This window comes from Leopardus geoffroyi, chromosome A3 (genome assembly GCF_018350155.1).
Source record: "Leopardus geoffroyi isolate Oge1 chromosome A3, O.geoffroyi_Oge1_pat1.0, whole genome shotgun sequence".
NCBI lineage: Eukaryota > Metazoa > Chordata > Mammalia > Carnivora > Felidae > Leopardus > Leopardus geoffroyi.
The window spans coordinates 59,028,868-59,054,010 of record NC_059336.1 but is presented as its reverse complement, the minus strand read 5'-3'; the positions used below and the strand labels follow the sequence as shown (position 1 = coordinate 59,054,010).

The 25,143-nt window shown below is 47.5% G+C and overlaps 1 protein-coding gene across 9 annotated transcripts in view; it reads left to right on the top strand.

Moving 5' to 3' along the window:
- The window catches only part of NPAS2 (neuronal PAS domain protein 2), a 159,830-nt gene that overhangs the window by 129,835 nt on the left and 4,852 nt on the right, over positions 1 to 25,143 (top strand). For 5 of the 9 annotated variants that reach the window (XM_045445691.1, XM_045445686.1, XM_045445688.1 and 2 more), the window contains 11 exons: positions 172 to 254; positions 1,019 to 1,125; positions 3,544 to 3,691; positions 5,858 to 5,942; positions 8,700 to 8,841; positions 9,368 to 9,477; positions 11,676 to 11,765; positions 15,325 to 15,471; positions 21,294 to 21,491; positions 23,488 to 23,678; positions 23,963 to 24,055. In XM_045445691.1, the coding sequence (XP_045301647.1) occupies positions 172 to 254; positions 1,019 to 1,125; positions 3,544 to 3,691; positions 5,858 to 5,942; positions 8,700 to 8,841; positions 9,368 to 9,477; positions 11,676 to 11,765; positions 15,325 to 15,471; positions 21,294 to 21,491; positions 23,488 to 23,678; positions 23,963 to 24,055 (1,394 nt within the window). The remainder of the gene's footprint in view (positions 1 to 171; positions 255 to 1,018; positions 1,126 to 3,543; positions 3,692 to 5,857; positions 5,943 to 8,699; positions 8,842 to 9,367; positions 9,478 to 11,675; positions 11,766 to 15,324; positions 15,472 to 21,293; positions 21,492 to 23,487; positions 23,679 to 23,962; positions 24,056 to 25,143) is intronic. The other 4 variants (XM_045445689.1, XM_045445692.1, XM_045445690.1 and 1 more) reach the window with 4 other exon arrangements.

Here is a 25,143-nt window from a genome sequence, read left to right as displayed (position 1 = left end):
ATTTAGTATCAGCTAATACTGAAATTAGCTACAGATGATGAGTTTCAGCCCAACACAACTTGGAGACTTGCTCTAAATGATTTTAACTTCTGTTACCCACCATGCGTTCTTGAACCAACCTAGGGTGAGCATCTGGCACCCCAAGCAATATTTTTTTCCCTTCTAATACAGGAAATGTGCATAGTTGACGAACCTTTAGAGGAATTCACTTCAAGGCATAGCTTGGAATGGAAATTTTTATTTCTGGATCACAGGTTTGTGAAAAGAAAAACATATTTGGGTTGGGTCCTTTTCAAGTGTTTGTTTGCATGAGCCAGGCTCTCCTTGGGAGAGAAAAGTCGGGCCTTGTCCCTTCAAGGAGAAGGGCTTTCTGGCAGCAGGGAAAATCGTTCCCGGCCAAGAGCCAGGCGGCCTCCCTTCAACTGCAAGTGCCCCATCCATGGGTATGATCCGTGTTTGGGCCAGAGCATCTCAGGAGAGCCAGGTGCCACATCCCAGGGACATCTTTGGGATACCCTCACCCCCATCCCACTCGGGACCCTCTCCAGTTCCCCGGAAGGCAGGGGCAGATGGGAGAGAACCTCCTCGTCTTAATTTTCTCAACACCCCTTTGTCCCTTTAACGTCACCTTCTTTCTTTCTTCTGTAACATTTTTCACAGTTGAAGGATGAGAACTCTCCCCTCCCCACCCTTTAAGTTTTTGTTAAGCTTTGGGACTGGACTGCCCCAATTGATAGCTGTTTTTAATTATTCGGTAATGATAAAATGTATTATTATTTAATGCAGGTTATGCTAAGCAAACTGAATATATAAATGCCAAAAGGGTTGAGCGCTTTGGGAAACACAGCCTCTCTGGTTTTAACCATTGCAAAATTACTGTCCTGCCATCATTCTTGAGAAATGAGGTCTCTGTGTTGATCATGAAACATGCAGACTGTACCCTCTGTGTTGAGGTGCCACCACGGTGAGTCTGGCAGGGGGACCTGCTTTCTGATGAATTATCCCCGTTGCTTGGCAGAGCCCCTCCGATCATAGGATACCTGCCTTTTGAAGTTTTGGGGACCTCAGGCTATGACTACTACCACATTGACGATCTGGAGCTCCTGGCCAGGTGCCATCAGCACTGTGAGTATCGCACACCCTGCCCCAGGGCCTGACGGCCCCCAGCACCCTCCACAGAGCCCCGGCAGCAGGACTCTTGGGCCCTGGAAGTCCACTTATTACTTGGTTTCTTTTTGAGGAGGAACACTTTGTTTCCTCGAAAATGATATACGAATGTGGCAGAGGTCCCTGTGGTTTGAGTTTTTACCTGGAATTGACTTTGTTCCTCCTCCTCCCACCCCCCAGCACCTTTCCAGTATCCTTTAGATAGGTAAGCTGTTTAATCTTACCTAAGAAAACAAGGTAAGTGATGATGGTCATTTTTTCTAAGTTATGCAGTACGTTATTTTAAGTTTATTTATTTATTTTGAGAGAGACAGAGAGAGAGTGCAAGCAGGGGAGGGGCAGAGAGAGGGAGGGGACAGAGGATCCGAAGCAGGCTCTATGCTCACAGCAAAGAGCCTGACATGGAGTTTGAAGCCACGAACCGTGAGATTATGACCTGAGCCTAAGTCGGACGCTTAACAGACTGAGCCACCCAGGTGCCCTATGCAATACATTTCAAATACAAACTATTGAACTCACATCACTGCTCATTGTAAGCAGACATATATTGGTCACAAGCTACAGGCCAGATACTGAGTGAGACCAAGCACATAAGGATGATCAGAATCTCCTTGCTGCTCTGCAGGAGCAAGGTCTAATGGCTACTTATAGGATGCTGTCACTGCATTGGAGGGAACATGTTCAGGATACTGGGGGTGCTCAGAGGAGGATTCCTCACCCAGCCAGGGGAGGGGACCGGGAAGGCTCTCTGCCACAGAAGAGGGCCACAGGCTAGGAGGTAGAGGAGGTACCCCATGTTGTGGGGTGGGCAGGGGATAGAGGGAGAATTACAAGCATATCTGGGTTCTCACTTAGCAAGAGGAGTCAAGAATTAACCATTTAAAGCCATATCTTCAGTGCCAAGTTCTAGCTTTAAACAGGAAAATTTTTAATCATAACGGATCCTGACACATAAATTGACCACCAACACTGTATTTTGATAGATGTCCTGTCTGTAGTATCCATTGTAACTTTCCCTTCTCTGCTTTTCTTGTCAAAAGAATAGGCTTAAGTTCCATCAGGATCCTCAGAACCTAAGGCTGATCTTTTTTTTTAATATTTATTCATTTATTGGGAGAGCACAAGCCGGGGGAGGGGCAGAGAGAGGGGAACAGCAGGTCCAAAATGGGCTCTGAGCTGACAGGCTGGCAGCAGCGAGCCTGATGCAGGGCTTGAACTCATGAACCTTGAGACGTGACCTGAGCCGAAAACAACTGAGCCACCCAGGTGCCCCTAAGGCTAATCTTTAAAACGTTAACCCTTTGCTCCTCAAAGTGTGGTCCTCAAACAGGAGCAAGGACATCACACGGAGTTGGCTAGCCTTGTAGACTCTCAGGCATCCCCACCAGGCCTGCGGAATCAGAACGTCCATTTTTACAAGATCCCCAAGTGATTCATGGGCACGTGAAAGTTTGAGAAGCAGGGTTACCTCAAGCCTTGGCTGCTTCTGACTCTTCTAATGGAGCAAGGCCACCCTGGTTGTAGGATTACCTTCATCATCTGAAGGAGTTGCCCCAGGGCTCAGGCAAGATGTTCTCACTCTGTCCAGCCCATGCCCTTACTCAGCTGGGCTTCCTACATCTTTGGAGATCACATTTTCCAAGGCAGTGGCTCCCTTTATAGCTTTGGTTTCCTGGTTGTGATATCTATTAACTGTTTGCCAAAAGAGGTGCTAAATTCCAGCCACTGAGGCAATAAAGTCCAGATTGTTCTTCTTCCCTAGACCCACAGTCCAGCCTTCTGCCCTGTGCAGTCTAATATTCCAACAGCATCCATTCTGTTCTTGACACCCCCAGGGAAGCCCACCAACAGACTTGACCGCAGGGGACTCCACGCAGCCCTGCAGCACTGGGGCCTGAGGTGGAAGGCATCTGTAGCTGACTCTCTAATTTAGGACCGTGTAGACTAAGCATGAACTGCTGACTGACAGCCACAGAATCCAGCCAGAGGTTGCTGTCAGGTCTGTTTTGGGCCCAGATCCCCCTGTGTCTGGATCGTCTCTTCTGTACTCAGCTCCTGCAGCTCCAAAGACAGCTCCACCTCCAGCAGGAAAACCTGTGCCTCTTTTTAATTAAACTCCAGTTTGGGAATCTGCCCTTATCCGAGGCTCTCTCAAGCCTTTGAGCATCTGGGGAAGCCTGCAGATTGTTCTTCCATTATTTAAGAATTCATTATCGCTTACCATTATCTTGAGAGTCACTTAAAATACAGCGCACCTGGGGAAATAAACCGTGTTTGGCACTTTCTGGAAGCTTGTATTTTTAACAGTAACTTCTGGGGAAGAGATCATTTTTGTATTAACGTTTGCTACCCGCAGACCCCATTTTCTCCTAACAGTGATGCAGTTTGGTAAAGGGAAGTCCTGTTGCTACCGGTTCCTCACCAAAGGCCAGCAGTGGATTTGGCTGCAGACGCATTACTACATCACTTACCACCAGTGGAACTCCAAGCCCGAGTTCATCGTGTGCACGCACTCGGTCGTCAGGTGAGGGCTGGGGCTGGGAGTGCGGGCGAGCCCCTCACAGCTCACACAGAGCTCCTGCCGCCTCAGGAGTCCCAGCTTCTGGAGAGCCAGCAAGCCCCGGGCTTGAATTCCTCATTTGGGGCCAGGCTGTGCTCTGCAGTTCACAGAAGAGTCTCCAGGTACACATCCTACTCGTTCCCTCGATGCTGAAGGTTCAGTTAGGCCCCTCCACAAGCTTCGCAAGCTCTTTCAGGCTGCCAGGATGTTACTTACTGACTTACTGCTTCACTGACCTACTTGCATATTTTCCCCTCATCTCCATCCATCCCCCAGCCTTCCCTTGTCACTGTTTTGGGAAGAAAATTAAAATTTTGCCTCTAGATAACTCACAGACATAGTCCCCTTTATTGTTAATGCATTTAAAAAAAAAAAAAAAAAAAAAAAAAACAACCCTGCTGGCAACTGAGGCAGTGTTGGGAATAGAGCCCGGCTGCCGGTGGGAGGGGGTTCCTGGTGGTTCCTGGTGGCCTCAGGAAACCCCCGGCCCGGTGTGGGTGAGGAGAGCTTTCAAGGGAGGCAGCATATCCAGCATTTCCTAGATGCAGGCTGTGTAGGGTCATAATTCCCAAAGGTGAAGGAGAAATGTCATTTGTGGGGTTTTTTTCCCTGACTACAGAAATTGTAAGGACATAAATCAGTTTTAAACTAGTCTGGAGAAGAGCATTTGAGCAGAGCAAAGAAAGAAAGGTTATATATATTGTATGTCTGTATGCACGTATACGCGATAGGTAGATAGATAATGGATATATATAGAGAGAGATATATATGTACGCATACATATAGATACATACATACTGCATTTATATATATACATAAGAGATAAATGATTGATAGATAAAATGGATAGATACCATGCATACGTACATGCACACACGTGCATATATACAGTTAACAAGTAAATCTCCCTTCTTTTAGCAAGTGAGGAAAGAGGAGAAATGTTGGTCTTTCTTGCCAGTGACCCTGACCATCACACTGCATGCCACTCTTAGGGACTTGATCTTGGCTTCCCAGCCCACCCTTGGGCGCTTCAGCAGCCAGTGATTTCCCGTTACAGGCCAGTCCCACCCACCACCACCCAGCCTGGGCCTTCATCAGAGGGCCTTTTTGCCCCACCAGCAGCATCTTGGTCTTCAGACTCTGCCCTTGACCCTGCTCTTCCTCTCCATCCTCCACCTCCCAAATCTTGGAAAGTAACCCTCACAGAGAGTAGGGAGTGAACTAGTGAGTAAATAAGGTAACAACATTCCAGAAGCCCAAGAGCCACTGTCACTGCCCAAGTCCCCTTGCCCAGCCTGCACCTCCACACATGAAGCAGAAGCCATGGCTGGGTCACTTTGGCCTTCACCATATTGAATTGATTAGCCCACGCTATTTTATTTTATATTTTATTTTATTTATTTTATTTTATTTTATTTTATTTTAAAGTTTATTTATTTATTTTGAGAGAGAACATGAACCGGGGGGGGGGGGGAGGGCAGAGAGAAAAGGGGACAGAGGGTTCAAAACAGGCTCTGTAGTGATAGCAGCAAACTCGATGCAAGGTTTGAACTCAGGAACCATGAGATCATGACCTGAGCCAAAGTCTGACACTCAGCCAAATGAGCCACATAGGCACCTCTTACCCACACTATTTTAAAAGTGGGTCCACAGATTAATTAATCAGTGCTCTGCATCTAGATCTAGATTTGTTTGAGAGAAAACTTTCAAAGGTTGTAATTATTTAAAAAGTCATGTGTCCCTTCTCTGTATGCACAGTCCAGACTGAGTAGGTTTTAGGAAAGGCTTCTGATTATTCAAAGGCCAAGTCTTATCCTGTAGATGAAAATATGTTTCTAAAGACAATGATGTTTGGAAGTTTCAGGGCATGGGGAGAAGGTAAGTAAAATAGAAGGGAGTAAAAACATCCTGGAAAGGAAAATATTTTGAATGTCACATTAGTCACTCTGGTGGAATTTAGGCACAGAATGAAACTCCTTCCTCAAACAAGTGACGAGACCAGCCTCTTTCGTGGCGATGATTGTGGGGTGGGTGTCATGTAGGGTACCTCGATGTACCACACAAGCCCTCTCTGCTGTTGCCATCTGAAATGTCCTACCTCCTGCTGTGGTCTCTTGATTTCCTGATCAGTTACGCGGATGTCCGGGTAGAAAGGAGGCAGGAGCTGGCTTTGGAAGACCCGCCACCCGAGGCCATCCACCCTTCAGCACTCAAGGTATGCTGATCCCCACCAGATATCTAAAGGCCAAGTTTGCCTAAGTAAGCATTCCCATGAGATGTTATAATAGAAAGAGTAATAGTTTTATTTGCTATGTTCCCAGTACTATCCAACACGTTTCTCAGGTATTCTCTTGTTTACCATCATGACGTTCCCGTGAAGCAGGCACTGTTACTGCCCTCGTCCTGCAGATGAGGCCCAGAAACACACAACACACAAAATTTAGCTAACGTACTGAAGGGCACTGAGGAATAGAACTCACAGAGCTGTATAAAACATACCCTCTTGACTCAAAGCATGATTTGGTGACTTTCCATCCTTACAGGAGTGGCTACGATAAGTCCACTTTGTATCTCTCCTGCAGATAAAAAGCTGGGGGCTTATTCCATCATCCCATTGAGGTATGGAATAATTTAAGTGCCCCTGTCCTTCCCTCAGCCTAAGTGCCGGGTCCTCCACAAGTGCCCCTCACGGATACTGTCCATGTCGTCGTCGGCAAGGTGCACTTTCTACTTCTGCATCTGAAGGTCTTGGTTAACAGCCATGTTGGAGCCAGCTTCATGTCAGGGAGCTCTGCTTGTGTATTTCCCTTCACAAAGTCTTATCTCCTTCCCTGCTCCACACTCAGCTTTTAGGTGCCCCCCCGACCAGGCTTTCCCCCTGTGTCAAACAACTAGGGAAATGTGCAAGCAGACCAGAGCCCTGCTCCTCAAACGTCAACCTTCAAACAGACACAAATGTTGGAGAAAAAAGAGAGAAGGCAAGGAAAGGAGGGAGCATTGTATTTCATCAAAGCCAAGAAGCTAACCATTGTAAGATCCACCATTATTTATCTCCCGCTAAGAAAGAGAAAATGCTGCCACCAGTCAATCTGTGAAATAAGGATTTCTTTTCATCAGTTGAAAGACACATCCCAATTTTAGAAATGTCAAAATGTAGGGGGGAAAGTGTCTCTTAAGAATTGGTGAAATGTGGTTCAAGTTCCAGGCTGCCCAGTGACCTAGAATCCAGAGACTTCGGCCAGAAGCTGCTGTGGCAGCAATGGTACAATGAAAGCATCTCTAGTCCACGAGAGCTGAGTTGGGAGGAAGGAGGAATAACCTTTAAAGACCAGAGAGCAGTCAGTGTCTTCAGCGAGCCTCCCCTGCTGGCACGCTGCATGGTGATACATTGTATGGTGATTCATCACCAGCACACTGATACAACACACCTGCCATTGTTTGTGGAAATGTTTATTATCCCGCTCTGTCATATAATGCATCATGTATCATGTCCAAGAACAGAATTAAGCTGCTCATAGGCAGGTGTTAGACACCCCATATATCACAGCTCACAAATGGGCATAATATGTATCATCCGCTCGGAAATTCATTATTGAAGTTTCAGATCGTTTGGGACTCCTAGAACCCAGTGGAATTTCTCATAAACATGCACATATGTATAAACACACCAATACAATCTCGGGCTGCCTCTTTTCAAGGAAAAGCTCCGGGACAAGGCTTTTCAAACTATCAGTGGTGATGAACTATTGTTTTTTTCATTTCAAATCGGTCACTGGCTGTTCGCTTTTGTAAAACGCTAATTCCCATGCTTGGATGTGATGTGCAGATATGTCAAATGGCTATAAAAGTCTTTTGGTGCTTCCTCTCATTTCCTGTACTTATTTCTCTGCTGACCAGGAGCACACGATTTGCCAACAGCCCCGGGCCAGAGACCTCACTCTAAGGGGTGTATCTGGGGAGACTCTGTGACTAAGGAGCAGAGTCCCAAAGCAGACATTTTAGCACAGCAAATCCAGGCACATCCTGTAATTTGAGTTTGCACAAAGGACTGTAGGCCAATATCAGTCATTTCAGCCCTCCTTGGGCACATACACAGAATCCACCCTCACTGGAGCCATGACTCAAAAGACAGAATAGCCACATAGACTTGCACCCAGAGATTTAAGACCCAAGACCGTAGGACATAGAACGGCCTGTGCAGACAGCCTAGTGGATGCCAGGAATGTCACTGTCCTCCTCTGCCTGGGTAGGAGCATGGCTCAGGAGAGTAAGCATTATGTTTCTTCTTTAGCTTAAAAATTATCCTACCCCCTGTTTTCTCATGCTTATGACATGAAGCCATGCAGGATGGAAAGATGGCTCCTGAGGGTTGGAAGGTCACAGTTGCTTTCTCATCACATCACACTTGAAGCAGGGCATCCTGGGATCCAGGATTGGTTAGGATCCAGGAGCCAAAAGATAGGAGACCTTTGGCCTTTTGCCTGTTCTTCACTCCAGGGCCCTGAGACTGCAGAGGAGAGGCAGTGGGGAGACTCTGTGGGGCACATTCTGAAGGCTCCAAAGGCATTTGTTTCAATGGCATGTTAACAATCCGGTACCACCACCAACTTCATTTCTAGAACCTGCCTCTCCTCCTGCCCCCACTCTGGGAAAGCCAAGAATCTGGGCAGTGAGGTGACAATTTTAAGGAAAAAAAAGAAAATGCAACATCAGTTATGAATATCTAAAAAATCAAAATCCAAGGTGAGCAAGTGTAATAGATACTGCTTATATAAGCCCACAAACCTCTCAAAGATGTCTCGATTAAATACATGTACCTGTAAATATTGTACCTGAATGTGCCTGGAATGATCTCCAAATTGTTTCAGTCTTTCTCCCTACACCCTCCAAAATTTTCCACATAATTAGAGGAGAACTAAAGTCACATTCCTGTCATCTCAATACTGCAATGTGGACTCCGTGTGTGTTTCAGGACAAGGGCTCCAGCCTGGACCCTCAGCAGCACTTTAACGCACTTGACACAGGCACCTTGGGCCTTAACACCAGTCATTCGCCATCAGTGTCCTCCAGAAGCTCCCACAAATCCTCGCACACGGCCATGTCAGAACCCGCCTGTGAGTGTGCTGCCACGGATGGCGAGGGGGTGGGCGCCCACGTGGGGCCAGGGTGGTGGGAGTATAGAGTCCCACAAAGGGTCCCAGGCCTGAGCAGAATCAAGACAGTCTCCACCTGCCAAGTGGAAGCCGCCTTCCGGTTCACACTGTTTCTTGCTTCCTTTCCCTCCGGCTTTCTGCCCTCCACCTCTCCACACTCCAGAACAGACATAAAGCAGGTGACACGCAGGCCGGATAGTCTGGCCAGGTTTTGGTGACCCTGGTAAGATGTAGGATCAGGCAGGTGGTTGAACCAGGTGGTGGACATGAAGCTCGGGGATGGTTTGCTCCCAGCGGGGGCCGGGTGCTGGCAGAACCCGAAGCTGTGGCTCTTGCAACAGCTTCCATTCATGCTGGACTTTTTTTTTTATCAGACATTCCACCCAAGCCCTTGTTTCAGGCATACTATAGTCGTTGCTCCCCTCTTTTGATAAGAAAGCTGTTAAGGATGCATGACTCAGGAAGGTGATCGGTTGCTTTCTTACAGCTGCCCCAAGCAAGCTGATGGCAGAGGCCAGCACCACGGCTTTGCCGAGACCAGCCACCCTGCCCCAAGAGCTCCCCGTGCCAGGGCTCAGCCAGGCAGCCACAATGCCGGTATGTATGTGACCTTAAACTCCTTCTCGACCAGAAGTGCCACAGCGTAGCAGGGCTGACAACACCATAGGACAGCATTACTGCATCTTCCCAGAGAAGCAGTTGTGCTTGGAGATTAAGAGTATGGCGTGGCAGGCAGGGGTGGGAAGCTAGGTAATTGAATTGGCAAGTAATCTGAAACACTTTTATTCCAAAATTAACATGGATGTGTATTCAAGGAATGCAAAATGCAAATGAATTTTAAAGATTAAGCTGAAAAACCTCAGACCGGGGGTCACATCCCCAGAGTCTCTGAGGGTACACAGGATCCTTCCATCTGAGGTCCCGTTTCACTCCAGGGAAAATGTTCAAGAAGTCAGTGCCAACAAAAATCTATCTCTGCACACATCAGGCAGTGTCCCTGATATACACCAGACCTCTCCAGAAGGTCAGGGAGTGAGTGGCCTTTTAGAAAGCACACTGGCTGTATGCAAAATCACTGATGCACACAATACTCCAGTTATCTCCTGCCTCGTAAGGGGTCACACCAAACTTAGCGACGTAAAGCAACAGTCATTTCTCACATTCGCGGGATTCAGGAAGGGCACAGCAGGGCTGACTCCTCTCTGCTGCCTCGTGTCAAGAGGCCTCACCGACTGGACCTGGGGAATCCACACCCCAGGGGTGTCTGCGCTCATGTCTGGTACGTGGGGTGGGTCGGGCTACCCTGAGACCATCCACCCTCCACTTGCCTGGGCCCCCTTCTTGCCTGGGCCCAACTTGCCTTAGGCTTCTCCCAGCATGGCAACTGGGTTCCAAGAAGAAGTGTCTGGAGATGGAGCTTTCTGTGAGAGCCAGGCAGAAGCTACATGGCTTTCTGTGACCTAGCCTTGGAAGTCCCACAGTGTCACCTCTGACATCCTTCTTGATCAGAGCAGCCCCAGCTCACCCACAGAGATCGACATAGACTTTACCTCAGGATGGGAGAAGTGTCCAAGAATGTCAGGGGCCACATCCAGGTAGTTGCCAGATACCCCCTACCCAACCCTCGCTGACATTTTGGAGATGGGAGCTTCCTGCTTGCGGTCTCCGGGAAAATCATGCAGGCCCTCCTTGAAAAGCTGGAGTGACGTGTTTCATTTTCAAATCGCACAAGACAAAGACCACTTTCTTTGTCTCCAGCCACCTTCCAAAAATGCTTCCAAGCCATGAATGCCATTCTTCCGATACTTGGCAGCCCAGTAGAACTACTTTCTGCCGCTGATGGGGGGGCAGTTCTGGTTCCTCTCCGCTGTGTGAGGGATGCGATCCGAGGAGACCAAACCAGGCTCCAGGCAGCCCTGTGCTGGGGATTCCTCACTCAAAACAAGGTCTCCTGTGGTCACTTCCTCCCAATGTTGTCCTGCGTGACACTTCCCATTTGGGCTTCTCTTTATGGTCTCTAGGGCCTGAGGGACAGTTTGGGAGTAACTTCAGAAGAATCCTTTTACTTTTCTTTTAAAAACTCTCAATAGCCCACGAAGCTGAGGATTTCATTTCTTGTTTCTACACATTGCTACGTATCGCCCCCACTATCCTCCTGCCCTGCCCTGAGGGATCAGGAAACAAGGTCTGTGACTCAGCTGACTGCCCAGGAGTCTCTTGAACAGATTCCAGGCAGAGCCTGGTGAAATTGCACCAGTATTCACTGCCTGGATGAATGAATGGATATAGAAACGCATGGCACATCTGTCCGCTGCATTCAGGTTGAGCAGGAAGGATAAGGGCCACACGCAAAGCCAGCGCTGGTTATCAGCACAACCCCATTCGTATTGCTCGATGACACTGCTAAGAATTTATCCATTTGGGAGAAGAAGCAACCAAATCCAGCAAGAATGGAGTCTAGAAAGAGGCAAGGAAGGGGGAGCGAGAGGAGCTGCCAAGCTCCGGCACGTCATAGCGGCTTTGCAGGGCACACCATGGTGGGAAGGCATCCCAGACCCCGAGTGACTCCAGGATCTTGCTCAACGGCACCCTGCACCCTCCATCAGCCATGTGTCGGCTCTGACTCTGTGTCTTCGAAGGGCGGCAGCACAGCCTACCTTCTGCATGTAAGCTCTTCACTCTAGTGCAGAAGGGCCTCCTCTAGGCCAGAGAACCCAGCTGAGCGAGAGCATCCACGTGCCTCTGTAATGGCCCAGAAGTGGTGTTTGTTAACAAGGGCCCCCTCTCTTCCCCAGGCTCCCCTGCCTGCCCCGTCATCCTGTGACCTCACACAGCAGCTCCTGCCTCAGACCATTTTGCAGAACCCACCTGCCCCCATGACACAGGTGAGTCTGGGGCTCAGGGAAAGGGGAGCCTGGTGGTGGCGCTCCCTGGGACAGAATGCTTGCTATCCTCTTGGGTGTGTAGATGCATCGGTGCCAATGTATAGGTACCAAAGCAAGATCCCAAACCGGGGGATGTTTCTCCTGACGTGCAGGTGGGGCACGTCGAGCTATGAACTTTGTCCTCTCCCTGTCCCCTCTGACCATCATCCTTTTCTTAATCTTTGTTCATCCCTCAGCCACTTCTCCATGTTCCTCTTACTTTTTATGACTCCAAATTGGTTATGTTATTTCAGGAAAAGTTTGAATTAGGCCAAATGTCATAGGAAGCTGTGAGTCCAGTACTATAAATACCACATTTGTTGGTTGTTTTGTTTTGTTTTGTTTTGTTTTGTTTTTTAAGGACCGTGGCTTTGCTGAGTAATTCCTTCCTTGTTTTAGCAACATTCAGTGAGTTACTATTTGGGTCAGTCCATGAGCCGGTGTGAGGGGCACAGCCCTAGCTTTTAGCACTCAGAGTTGAAGGGAGAGGTGGGCATACCAACAGACCAACCTCCATGGCAGGGTGTGTATGTTTACACAACCGGTGAGAAAACAGCCTACCGAGGAGGTGACCCCTGAGCTGGGCCCGGCAGGACGTGCTCGAGGCCTGGCGAGAGGCTGAATGAAATAGTGGTCATTCATTCTGTGGCCGCCTAGGGCCTTTGAGCTGATTAGCATACACGCACTGAGGCCAGGCTCCACTTTCAGTTTCTCTATGGGATATCTAGCTTTGTGCCACTGTCTGGCTACAAGGGGATCCGAGGTCACAGTTCACTGACAAGTACTCCTGGCCGCACTCCTGCCAAAGTGTGGACTTCTCTCTTGGGGCAAACCCATCACCACCGATGAAAACTCTTTTACAACACATGTCCCATTAACAGCCGTCTCAGATGCTTTCCTGGAATCAGAAAGACACCTGCTAGCACATGCCCCTCGACAGAGTTAGGCTGGAAGGATGTCAAAACCACTCATCCAGAGTCAACTAATTAAAATAGTCTATGTTCATCCTCATTCGGAAAAAAAAAATTTTTTTTCTCTTCGAATTTCCAAGGCACATTTGGTATGAAATTAGTAAGTTTTTCAATCCAAAGGCACATGAAATGAGAGTTCCTGTAACTTCTGGGTCTTGCATCCTAAAGGAATTTCTTTGTTTTATTATGCATAATGATGTAAGGCCTTCTTCAAATTCTAATGTTTCATGTATTAAACGTCATTTTAATTAACAGAAACAGTTCTTAGTCTCGTAGGCATGTTATAGTTAATAATAACCATATTCTTTAAGACATTCTTGCATAATGCTGACCTTTCAAGTCAGACAGTTCTTTGCATACCAGCTCCATGTAAAACAGTGCATTCTACAGTTTTCTCTCTTTCCATTCTCTGAAGCTATCTATCACTCTAGCACCCTATCGTGGAAAGGGGCGGGGGGAATAAAACCCAAAGTCTGACAAAGGGTTTTCTGGGTAACTAGCTGGTGGTTTGGCTTCAAGATGTGTTTCTAAAATGTCTCTAAGTTAGAATAAATGTCTTTCTCAAAGAGGCCATGATCAAGAATATAACAAGAGACTAATGCCTGGGCGTCTTGGAATCCCTTGAGAAAATCAGAATAATATTAGAAGTCACTATCACTTATGAAGCACAGTGCTGGCCCCTCCCTGACTGCCCTGCCCCCTCCTATTTCCCTTTGGAGCCAACTGGGCAACCCGGAGTGTCCTCTCCACTAGACATGCTAGGCGTAGCCCCCAATGTTTCCTGACTTTGTAGAACCCCTGGAAGCTTTTGTGTTGTGGTTGTGTGTGTGTGTGTGTGTGTGTGTGTGTGTGTGTGTGTGTTTAATTTGCTACCTAGTAGAGGTCGCTTTCTTAACAGAATTCTCTTTCAAATTCCCAGCTGTGTGTTTTGATTACTTACATTCTGATGAAGATTTTTGTGATACAGTCTGGTTTAGCACAGAGAACTCATGTTTAGCAAGAGACTTTTTCTGTTAAATGAAATCTGAAGGCAAAGCTGCTCTGATTGAGGTGGATTTGGGAGGCGGGGGAGGTGTTGCTGGCAAAACCGCTCGGCCTCACCCAGCTCCTGAAACTCAGAATTCACATTTTGGCCCCGGACCACCAGCTAGCTGTGCGATCTCAAGCGAGCCACAACCTCTGCGTGACATGGGGGTATGATGTAAAGAATTAAACGACTGGCCAGTGTGGATCTCCGCAAGTGGCAGCATATAGTGGGTTTTTTTTAATCATTTTGCCGCTCCAAAAACTGCAGTCAGTTATTCCATCCTTCAGCGTATCCTATCTGTGTTCTAAAGTCTCCCAGGCCTCCTTGCTTTTCCATGTAAGAAAGGTCAAAGGGCAGAGGAAGAGTCTCTGGAGGTGTTTGCAAAAGACAATGGGCAAGAATCAGACTAGGGAGAATGTTGGGATAGAGATTGAGGGAATGGAGGTTAAGTCATTGTTTAAAAAAAAAAAAGAGGAGGAAGGGAAGGAAAAGATAAGGAGAAAGGGAGAGGGAGGGAAGGAGGAGGAAGGGAGGGAGGGAGGAGGGGAGGGGAAGTCCCAGGCCAGCAAACACATGTTCCTCAAGAAACAGGAATTATTGAGTGCTCCAGAGAGCCCAGAGCAGGGCAGCCACCCCAGGGAGTGCCAGCCTCCCTTGCCACGATCCCCTACTTTCCTCGTGTTTCCTTGCAAGGAAACACCCTATGTCAAGGTAGGACCTATGTCCCAGAGATCACCTGTAGAATCTTTCTAAAACCAACCTCCATCCCAGGAAAAGGAGTAAGAGGTGGAACGGAGGGGAAACTTGAAGCTTATGTGCAAAGCAGATATCAGTGTCCCTCCTGTAAGGGCACCCTCTGCCAGTGTTACCCTCAGGATAAATGTCAGGTGATTGTACTATTCTTTTCCTTAGTCTTTTGGTGCACAGATCTCTAAGTGCAGAGCAGCAAATGAACCTGGGGGAAGTGAGGGAGGGTGGTAAGGCCTCCCCATGGCCTCAGGCTAGTTTGGAGAGCAGGGCTCCCACAAATTGTAGCTATCAAGCTCATTTGTGAATTGTTACAGAAGAGCCCTGTATGCCAGGATCAGATTTAGGATAACGATAGGACCCCAGATTGCCTGTGAAGCTGTCACACGCTCTCTGATGCACTGCTTTTGACATTCATCCCCAAAACCATTTGTCTGTCTAACCAAATTTGGAATGTCAGTTTGTGAGCACTGCTCACAAAATTGTGTCCCAATTCTGTGGCCCTCCCAAGCTGCAGTGCAATACATTAGACCTGCAGGTTCCGGTAGGCCTGAGAAAAGCTCATGTGGGGACCACTGGGCCTCCCAGTGCTCATCCAAAGACCCTGTGCCCTGCCGAGCGCCCCAGCAGTGAGTCACTCAGGAGGGATACCAAAAAGGGTGGATAAGGGACCGGAAATGAAAGTGGGCAGGGCTGCTCAGAACAGCAGCAACATCTGTCTGCAAGGCTGAAATAACTCTTTCATCTGGTCTTGTGTTTTGACTCCACCTTCAAGTTCTCAGCACAGTTCAGCATGTTCCAGACCATCAAAGACCAGCTGGAGCAGCGGACACGGATCCTGCAAGCTAACATCCGGTGGCAGCAGGAGGAGCTCCACAAGATCCAGGAGCAGCTCTGCCTGGTCCAGGACTCCAACATCCAGGTGAGGCCTCTTCCTGGGCCAGCATCCACCACGGTCTCTGTCCTGCCTGCCTCCCTGCCATATTTATCCACTGTTTCGGGGTGGGCAGGACTCCCACCAAAGTCCCTCCCTACTGCCCTAATGAGTCCTGCTTACTAAGCATATTGCAACCTCCAATACCAAGTACAAGGAACAAATCCCCCCTCCTCCATCCCCAACTCCAGGCCAAACACGAATTTCACATGACACCCTCCCTGTTGACCCCTTGCTCTGTTGGGCACATAATGTCTGTATATCACCTGCATTTTCATTCATGAGTGGTGGTTGTTGGGCCTGCATTGATGCCTGCCTCCCTCCCTCCTGTGGGGGTGTAAACTCCCGGCACCTGTGTAACTGCTTTCATAGCACCGGGCGGCTACTGGCTACCCGTGGGGGAAATGGAGGCAGCTCTACTGTAGCCTCTCACCCAAAGGGGCCATGAGGGGAGATCTGGGAAATGATGAGATCTGCACCCTGCACAGAGGGGGGATGGGAGAGGGAGCTGGGGACTGGAGGTCAGCACCCTGGCGTCTCCAGGCCACCCCATTTGTGGCATGCCCATTGCGGCATGCTGCAGTTCTGACAACAGCAGCTTTCAGCCATGACACTGCCCCCCACCCCCGCCAGATGTCGCTTCTTTAAATCCTTTGGAGAGATTGCTTTTGGAGTGAAAGCTGTATATATTAGATTTCTTACAAGGATAAGTGATTTTTACCAAGTTTTACTTGTATCAGGTGAAGACTATGTTTCTTCCCAAGTGCATTCTTTTGACCCAGCCTCTAATTGTGAACGTAATTCTAGCTCACCTTGGAGTCTGCCTTGAGAGCTCTAAGCATTTGCACTCCTCCCCCGACGCCCCTTAGAAGAGGCGGAAGGAAGCAGGAGACACCCTTGGAGAAAATGGTTGGAACCCTGGCCCTGCCGCTTCCCGGTCACGGTCCACACAGACCCTTCGGGGGGGGGGACCAACAGGCTCTATGCGAGCGCAGCGCCCTAGCCGTGCGCGGTGAGATAACGCGTGAAGCATCGGCGATGCTGGGTAGCGGGAGACACCTGCTGCCGGCCTTCCTGCCTCCCTGGGCTCCTCAAAGGCGCTCCTGGCTTGCTTTTCAGAGCCTAACTGCCCCTGCCCCCACCCCCACCCGCACAGACTCTCAGCCTGGGCTCTCCCTTCCCCCCGCCCCACCACCCGGAGGGACAGAGCCCAGCTGGACGCGCACTTCCCGCCCCGGGGGTCCGGGGGCGGAGAGCTCGGCCACACCCAAAGCCCTGCAGCTGCCCCGCCTCCTCTACCACTCCTCAAAACGGGCCCGGGAGAAGACCACAGTGTTTACAGGAAAAGAAATGCAGTCATGGAGGTGTCAAAGTCCCTTTTTGCTTATTCCTTCCCAGCTGTAATATTTTCTCACTGATCCAAGGCCCGATTGGCAGAACTTGCCTGACTCCAATTACTTGAATGGAATTTTTACACTAACAGGAAGGGGAAAATTGAGCCAGAAACTGCTAAAAGCAAGGTAGGCGTATGAACATCCTCCTCAGAGCCCGGGCCTTTCTATTTCCTGCCTTTTCCACATTCGAGCTGAATTCTAAAATAACAGGCGACACAAGGTTATCTCTTTCACTCCTTGTCATGAAGAAGTCTTATTTTTCTTCCTCGTGACCAATGCATTTTATTGCACCCCCCCCCCAAAGTATCCATACCAACAGAGCACCTGAGTTTTGTGAGGGTTGAGGTGGAAATCAGGCCCTGCAGTGTGTTCCTTCCCCGTTTTCATACTTGTGACCTTATCTTTGCAGTGGAATTTTCCAAAGAACATGGAAATCCACAGATTGTCCAACCAGAGAATATTTCCTCAAGCAGCCTGCCTTCTTGTAGTTTTACAAGTTTACAGATTTAAAGAAATACATTCCAAAATGTACAACCAAAACGTGATATTCCTTAAAAACAAAACCAAAAACCTGCATGGTTCAAGCATAAAGAAAAAGCAAGTAAAAATGACTCCACCCCTTCCCTAAAAAGGTAGGAGTGGGGAAGAGAGATTAAATAAGAATAATTGATATTTGATAGAATATCAACTATTGATATATCAAACTATTGATGAAGAGTTGATCATTGCTGAAGCCTAAACATGATACATGGGGGTTCATTATACCTCTATTTTGTGTATTTCTAAGATGTTCTGTAACAGTAAGTATTGTAAAAGGAAGCAGATTAGAGTAATGAAAAACCACAGGTGAGCATACGATTGGTTTATTCTTAAAAATTAGAAGCTTTTTTTTCTCTGATAGCTTTTTCTATTTGAATGAAGGAACTATTTTTCTCATACTTCCTATAAAGTTGACCCCCTGTGCCTTTTAAGAAGTCATCCTCCTAAACCATAAAATTCTACTTTTTTGTGGATAAAACAGAGGCATGGATGTGCACAGTGAATTAGGATTGTCCCCTACAAAAGCCTTTACCAGAATGTCAGTGGACTTTCCTACTTTACTTCAGTGCCCCTGAGCTTTCATTGAGACTATGTGTGCATGTGATGCTTACTGAGTACAATTAAAACACATACCGTAACACACACACACACACACACACACACACACACAACTGGGTTATGAGGGAAAGGTCCTCTGAAGTGTTTGTGTCTGCACCTAGATGGGAGCCATGAAGGATGCTACTTGGGGAGAGCTGTTCCCATGAAAGGTTGTGTCACCCCCTGCAGTCCAGAGAAGGATGCCTCTTGTTCTCTTTTTGAGAGTATGCACGCCCTCTGCTGGCTACTCAAAGAAATGCCAGGAAGGGCATCTGTAGCAATGGCAAGTGTGTTCCTTGATAGTTCTTTTCAGTCACTCATCTATCTTTCTTTCCTTTCTTCCATCCACCCATTCATCCATCTATTCATCCATCATCCCTTCCTTCATTCCCTCCATCCACTTATGCATCCATCCATCATTCCTTCCATCCATCCACCCTCCATACACCTATCGATCCATCTATCCATCCATCTATCCTTCCATCCATCCATCTATCCTTCCATCTGGCAGACACCCATTATGTATCAAGCACTTGGTTAGGCACTGTGCAAAAACAGAGATACACAGGACAGGGTTTTTACCCTTATAAGGCATACATCAGTGGGACAGAGTAGCAGACCCAGCAGTCTCTGACATAATACAAGCAGAAATAGTTTGCCCTTCTCTGAGCAAAAGCCTCATTTATTTGTTTATTCATTCATTTATTTATTCCATCACTCATTTTTCAGATAGTTTTTGAATGCCCAAAGAGGCAAAGGAACAAAAAGTTCCTTTTTTCATTTTAAATACTGTTGATACTATCTAACGTTGATTGAGCCCTTACTATGTCTCAGCATAAATTTTATTTAATCCTTTAAGAGATATATGATGTTAATGTCACTGTTTTATTAATGAAGAAACTAAAGCTTTGGAAAGTCATGAAAACTGCCTAAGGTCATACCAGTAATACATGTTGGGGTTGGAATCTGAACCTAGGTATGTGATTTAAGCCACATTATACTGCCTGTCATAAATAAAGGTTGCATTTTTTTTTTAAATCTAACCAGAAGGTAAATTGTTCCCTACCGGAAAAATGTATGTTATGTAGTTTGAGTATTGTGTTTTTGCTAAAGTGATGAAGTGTAGGTCACCATAAGTGCTATAAGTAATAATCCCCAAACTGAATCTGAGATGATTGATACCCAGAAAATTCTTCTTAACTTCTTTTTTTTTTTTCAATGTTTATTTATTTTTTGGGGGACAGAGAGAGACAGAGCATGAACGGGGGAGGGGCAGAGAGAGAGGGAGACACAGAATCGGAAACAGGCTCCAGGCTCTGAGCCATCAGCCCAGAGCCCGACGTGGGGCTCGAACTCACGGACCGCGAGATCGTGACCTGGCTGAAGTCGGACGCTTAACCGACTGCGCCACCCAGGCGCCCCTCTTCTTAACTTCTTAAGTGACAAAGAGCTCTCATTGAAATCCTCTCTGGTGGGGTGGAGGTGTGAGTGGAAAGCAGGGAGATCAGGTGGGGTGGTGGAAAGGGCACCAGATGGGAACCTGGTCCACTCAGCTCAGCCACCCACCTGCCTCAGGCCTCTGGGAGCCAGCTCAACTCCCGCCCATGAGGCGTAAACTTGAACTAACTACTCTGCTCCTGCTGGTATCTACTTGGCATGGTTCTACCTCTGCCTTTCCATAATCACTCTGTCACTCAGCAAATGTTGGCATATCGGTTCTGTACTGGGTTTGAGGTTGTACTAACCTGAGTACAGGAATGGAGGATTAAAACTCAGATGCTAGAAGGAAGAGGGACTTGCTCCTCAAGAACTCAAAGCTATAGCCCTTAAAGGGAGGGGAGCACTGCCTGTCAAGAATCCAGTATATTTGGGGGTACCTGGGTGGCTCAGTCAGTTGAGCATCTGACTCTTGGTTTCGGCTCAGGTCATGATCTCACAGTTCGTGGGTTCGAGCCCCGCATCGGGTTCTTGGTGATGGCGCAGAGCCTGCTTGGGGTTCTGTCTCCCTCTCTCTTTTCCCCTCCCCTGCTCGCTATCTCTCTTTCTCAAAAATAAATAAACATTTATAAGGAAAGAAAGAGAGAAAGAGAGAAAGAGAGAAAGAGAGAAAGAGAGAAAGAAAGAAAGAAAGAAAGAAAGAAAGAAAGAAAGAAAGAAAGAAAGAAAGAAAGAAAGAAAGAAAAAGAAAAAAAGAAGGAAAGAAAGAATCCAATATATCCAATAATACCAGTTTTCAATGCCCACAAGGACCTTTGATTCAAAGAGCTGGTTACAGGTCTTAGGTTTAAATTATTATTAAAAGTATTAAAGTTGTTTTTCTTAAGGCTTTAGAGTCAATTTACAGATTATATTTTATTTACAAATCTTACTTGGTCTAAAAATAGCAATGCTTTTACTTGTTTTTATTTTTTCAGCTAGTTTATAAATGTAACAAATCATAAATAACCAACATTCTCTACCAAAGCCATTAGTCTACAAGTTCAATATGTCTAAATCTTCCAAACGTTTCATGTGCTGAACAAGGCAGACCTGTCAACTTAGAAGTAAAATCTTTCTAAGCCCTTAAGCAATTCTTTTAAATCAAACACATCAAAAATGAAGTAGATCGAGGTTCTCATAAACACTTAAACATTCTACAAACTTATCAAATTCTCTTAAACCTTTCAAATTAAAACTTCCAGGCCAATGTATCACATTTGCCTCCCTGGGAATGCAGAGTCACCTAGCTAATGGGAGCGGATTGCTGGGTAAGATGCCCGACTGCAATGTGGGTACACACCCAGGCCTGTGGTCAGAGATGTAAGGCCTGGCACAGGACCTGGTCCTACTGCCAGGATGGTGCAGCCTTATGGCACAGGTTAGCCTACCCTCTGCCACCATTCATCCCATTAACAAGGTATTTCTCTCTTCTAATAAGAAACTGGTAAGTCAATGCAGTCTCTATGCAAGTACATCGAGTTATTTATAGACCATCTGGATCTAAGCATCTTTCACACTGATAGACCTCCATCGCTAGACCGTAGCCTTCTATAAGGCAAGGTCAGCATCCCTCCGACCCACTGCTCCACCTCCAGGACCCTTGCACTGTGCTTGTGGCATCACAGCACCCAATGTCTCCACGTTGAGTGAATGAATCCTTCCCAAGCAGGTCAGAGAGAGCAAGAAAGCCGTGGATAGGGAATACAGAGAAGGTGCAGACACCTTGGTGTGTGGAGGCAGAGCCCTGAAAGTGGAGGCACATGTGATCCCAAACTTAAAAGTACACTGTTCTGCTTCCAGATGTTCCTGCAGCAGCCAGCTGTTTCCCTGAGCTTCAGCAGCGCAACACGGCCTGAGGCTCAGCAGCAACTCCAGCAGAGGTCAGCCCCAGCCTCCCAGCCCCAGCTTGTGGCCAGCCCTCAACTCCCAGGGCAGATTGCCTCTGCCCAGGTGGCAAACCAGCACTTGCTCAGAGAATCAAGTGTGATATCAACCCAGGTAAACGTGCTTGTCTTCATACTCAGTCCTTGCCACCGAAGCAGACCAGGGCATGCTTGATTCCTGCAGTATCCAGAACTAGAAACCTACTGAACCTTTCCTCTGTGACCAGGGCTAGAGTATGTTTTTTTTTTTGGGAGGGGGGGGCACGAGGAGGTTCTTTTCCTTATTCTAAGTCACTCTGAAGCCCCAAGTTGTACTAGTTTCCTTCTGTGTTTTATTAATATTAAAATACCTCAATGGTATCCTGCAGTTGAAACTTTCAGCATTGATCCTGACCTGGGTTGGAGATAGATATGGATACCCAGACACTCACATTGACAGCCATATGTCCCCGTGTGTGTGTCCTCAGTCCTCTTCATCTAGTCTGGTTATAGCCATTATCAGTGTGAGAACACGGGTTATCCACTTCTGTTCATTGTCCCTTTCCCCTGGGCCACCGTGCTCCCCCTCCTTCCTCCAGATTCCCCACCAAGCCCTTCCCTCATTGTCATTACCACCTACTACAAGCCATCAATGACTTTGCAATCTGACAGTCAGCCAGCAATAAATGGCACTTAAATTGAATGAAATTGAGAGGACCTAAGCCCCTGCTTCTGGAAGATCAAAGATTGGAAGGCAAGATACAGCCTCTCCTCAAGTCTCATATTGGCACCTGTTCAGTAGATCTGCTGAGCTCCTCTTATTCACCATCTCCCAGGGGAACAGAGATGAATAAGACTTATCTTGACTCCCAGGAACTTCTAGTCCCATGGGGCCTCTGGGAATGTAAACAGATAACGTACAGATAAATGTACAATAAAATGTGGAAAAGTCCACATTTAATAGTTTGGCCCATCTTCACCCAGATTTGAGGGTTTTCCTTTAAAATGCAGCCTTTTGGTTCTAAAGGTCAACAGAAAAATTAATGAGAATAGCCAAGAAGAATTTGGAAAAGAAAAACTGAGGAAGGGCCTACACTATCCAATATTGAAAATTTTCAAAGATGCCTCAAGAGTTAAAACACTGTGGTGCCATCATAGGAATGGACAGTCAGTCAAACACTGGAAAACCCAAAAAACAAAAAAGCAAATCCAAGCCCATTCCATCATTCATTTAAGATTTCAGTCAACAAGTATTTATTAAGTGCTCACTGTGTGCTAAGCACTGAGGGAAAGCAGTGAACAAAAAAGAAAACAGCATCTCTGACGCAAGTCAGGAGAGAGATGCAAATGAGTAAAGATGACAGCATGTCAAATGGTTATGCAAGAACACAGGTGAAGGCTGGGGGTGTGGGCAAGAACACAGGTGAAGGTTGGGGACTGGGCTGGAGTTTTCAATAGGTAGCCTTTTCTTAGAGTAGAAAATATTCAATCAAAGAGACCTGATGGAATGAGAGAATGAACCATACCAGTATTAGGAGGAAGAGCATTCTACATGGGGGAATCAGCCAGTGCAAAGGCCCTGAGGCCTGATGAGTTAGAAACAGTAAGGAGGTCCACATGTCTGGAGTAGAATTTGTGAAGGAGAAGGTAGTTCCATGCACATTTTCCTTATTTGCTGAGTGCCCAACACTGTTCTAGGCCCAAGGGATTTAAAGAATCCTTGAGGTGTTTATAATCCAATGGGGAAGACAGTCCCAGGATCAAAATACTTCAAAAACTAGTGGGTCCTAGGGGTGCCTAGGGGGTTCAGTTGGTTAAGCATCCAACTCTTGATTTCAGCTCAGGTCATCATCTCATGATTTCTGGGTTTGAGTCCTGCATTGGCTTCATGCTGACAGCATGGAGCCTGCTTGGGATATATTCTCTCTCTCTCTCTCTCTCTCTCTCTCTCTCTCTCTCTCAAAATATATAAACTTAAAACAAACAAACAAAACCACAACAAAGAAAAGTAGTAGGTCCTAAGAGGAAGGGTCAGGGTAGGTAGAAGAAAGAGGTTCTGGGGAGGATTCCTGGAGAGATGACACCTGAGTTGAGTCTAAGTCTTACCTCTCTCATTAACATGATGGCTCCAGGGTCCACGGCCAATGAGAAGCTCACAGATGATGCAGGGAAGTGGGCACTCAGTGAGCAGCTTGACGCCCCAGTTCAGCAGCACCACGGCTGTGCTCCCACCAGCTCTGAGCCTGACCACGCTTGCTTCCGCCTCCCAGGATGGCAGCCAGTGCCAGCCCAGCCCAGACTTTGGTCATGATCGGCAGCTCAGGTACTGAGATCGCCCTCGTTTAAAAGATAGCTCAGGTGCGGCTTTACAGTAACCACTTCAGCCTCCCTTCTGCTGCCTCCCAGTCTCAGCTAACAAAGTGGCAAGAGAGGGCTGGGGTCTCGGATGGCTGCACTCATCTTCCTCTGAGAGCAGAGTGGGCACAGTGGGTGTCAGGGGCAGCCAGAGAGGGCCCAGCCAGGCTGGGCAGGTGCTGCCGTCAGCCAGCGGGTCTACAGTTTGGGTGCTGATTCAAGTTTCCCATTTATCTCCTCCTCTGCTCCAAGGCTATTGCTGAGCCAGCCCATCCAGCCCATGATGCCTGGGTCCTGTGATGCGAGGCAGCCCTCAGAGGTCAGCAGGACTGGACGGCAAGTCAAGTAGGTGGCCCCGGGTGGAGGGAGGAGGCAGAGAACTGCACTGAGTGGTCTCAGGCTGGCAGGGCTCTCATCGGCCTGGACCAGCAGCGCTCCTGTGCGTCTCACACAAAAGGCAAGGTCAAAGTGTGCCCACACCCTTTGCAAGGAGACCCCCTTAGCTCTCCTTCCATTTCCCATTGAAGAAGATCAAACTGTGTGTCAGCATTCCATGCTTAAAACAGGACCTGAACAAAACAATTAATTATATCCCCTGTCTGTCATCATCTTCAGATATCTTTATGGGTCCTCTGCCCTCAGTAACATCCCAGGTAAATGCAGCCTGATCCCCTTCCCCGGGGAGTTCCCATGGCTCCATCTGACCAGCAGATGCTGGCACATTCCACAGGCATACTTGGACACTTGGAGCTCTCCAGCTCTGTGGTTCTGGTGCTGAGCCACGGGCCTGTGAAACCCTGCAGATGTGTGCTCTCCTTCCTTCCCAGACACGCAACCTTCTGTGTCTCCTTCCGCAGACTCTTCACCACTTGCAGCCCCCACATCCAGAAGCAGCTTTGTTCTACTATTGCATTAATTACTGGGGACAAAGGTCACTGGAGACCTAGGAATGGATACTCGAAAAGCTACTGGAAAACAGTTCCTAGCTCTTGACACGAGGCAGAACTATCTCACAGACGTCTTTTTTTCATAAACATTGGTTGAAAAAAAAAAAAAAAAAAAAAAACATTGGTTGAGGGTGTGTCTGAAGTTTACTAGGACAGGGCTAGCTAATTAGGCCTGGCCATCCTTAGAGCCATCCCCTAAGACCAGCTCCCAGAAGCTCTTCCTCCCATGTCCTCCTTCAGCCAGTTATAATAGTAACAGTGGATGTTTTCTGAACATTGCTGAGAGGCAGGGGCTGGTACCTGTATTGTTTCATTTTATCCTGATAAAAACCCCGTGATGGAGAGAGATGGGGAATGTGCACTTCAGGAGCTGCCTTTCAATTCTCTGATGGTGCTCTCAATTAGACAAAACAAAGACTCTTGTTACATCGCGCTCCAGAGATGCTTAAAATGCAGTGAACTAGGCAAAAATGGGCATTCTTTCCT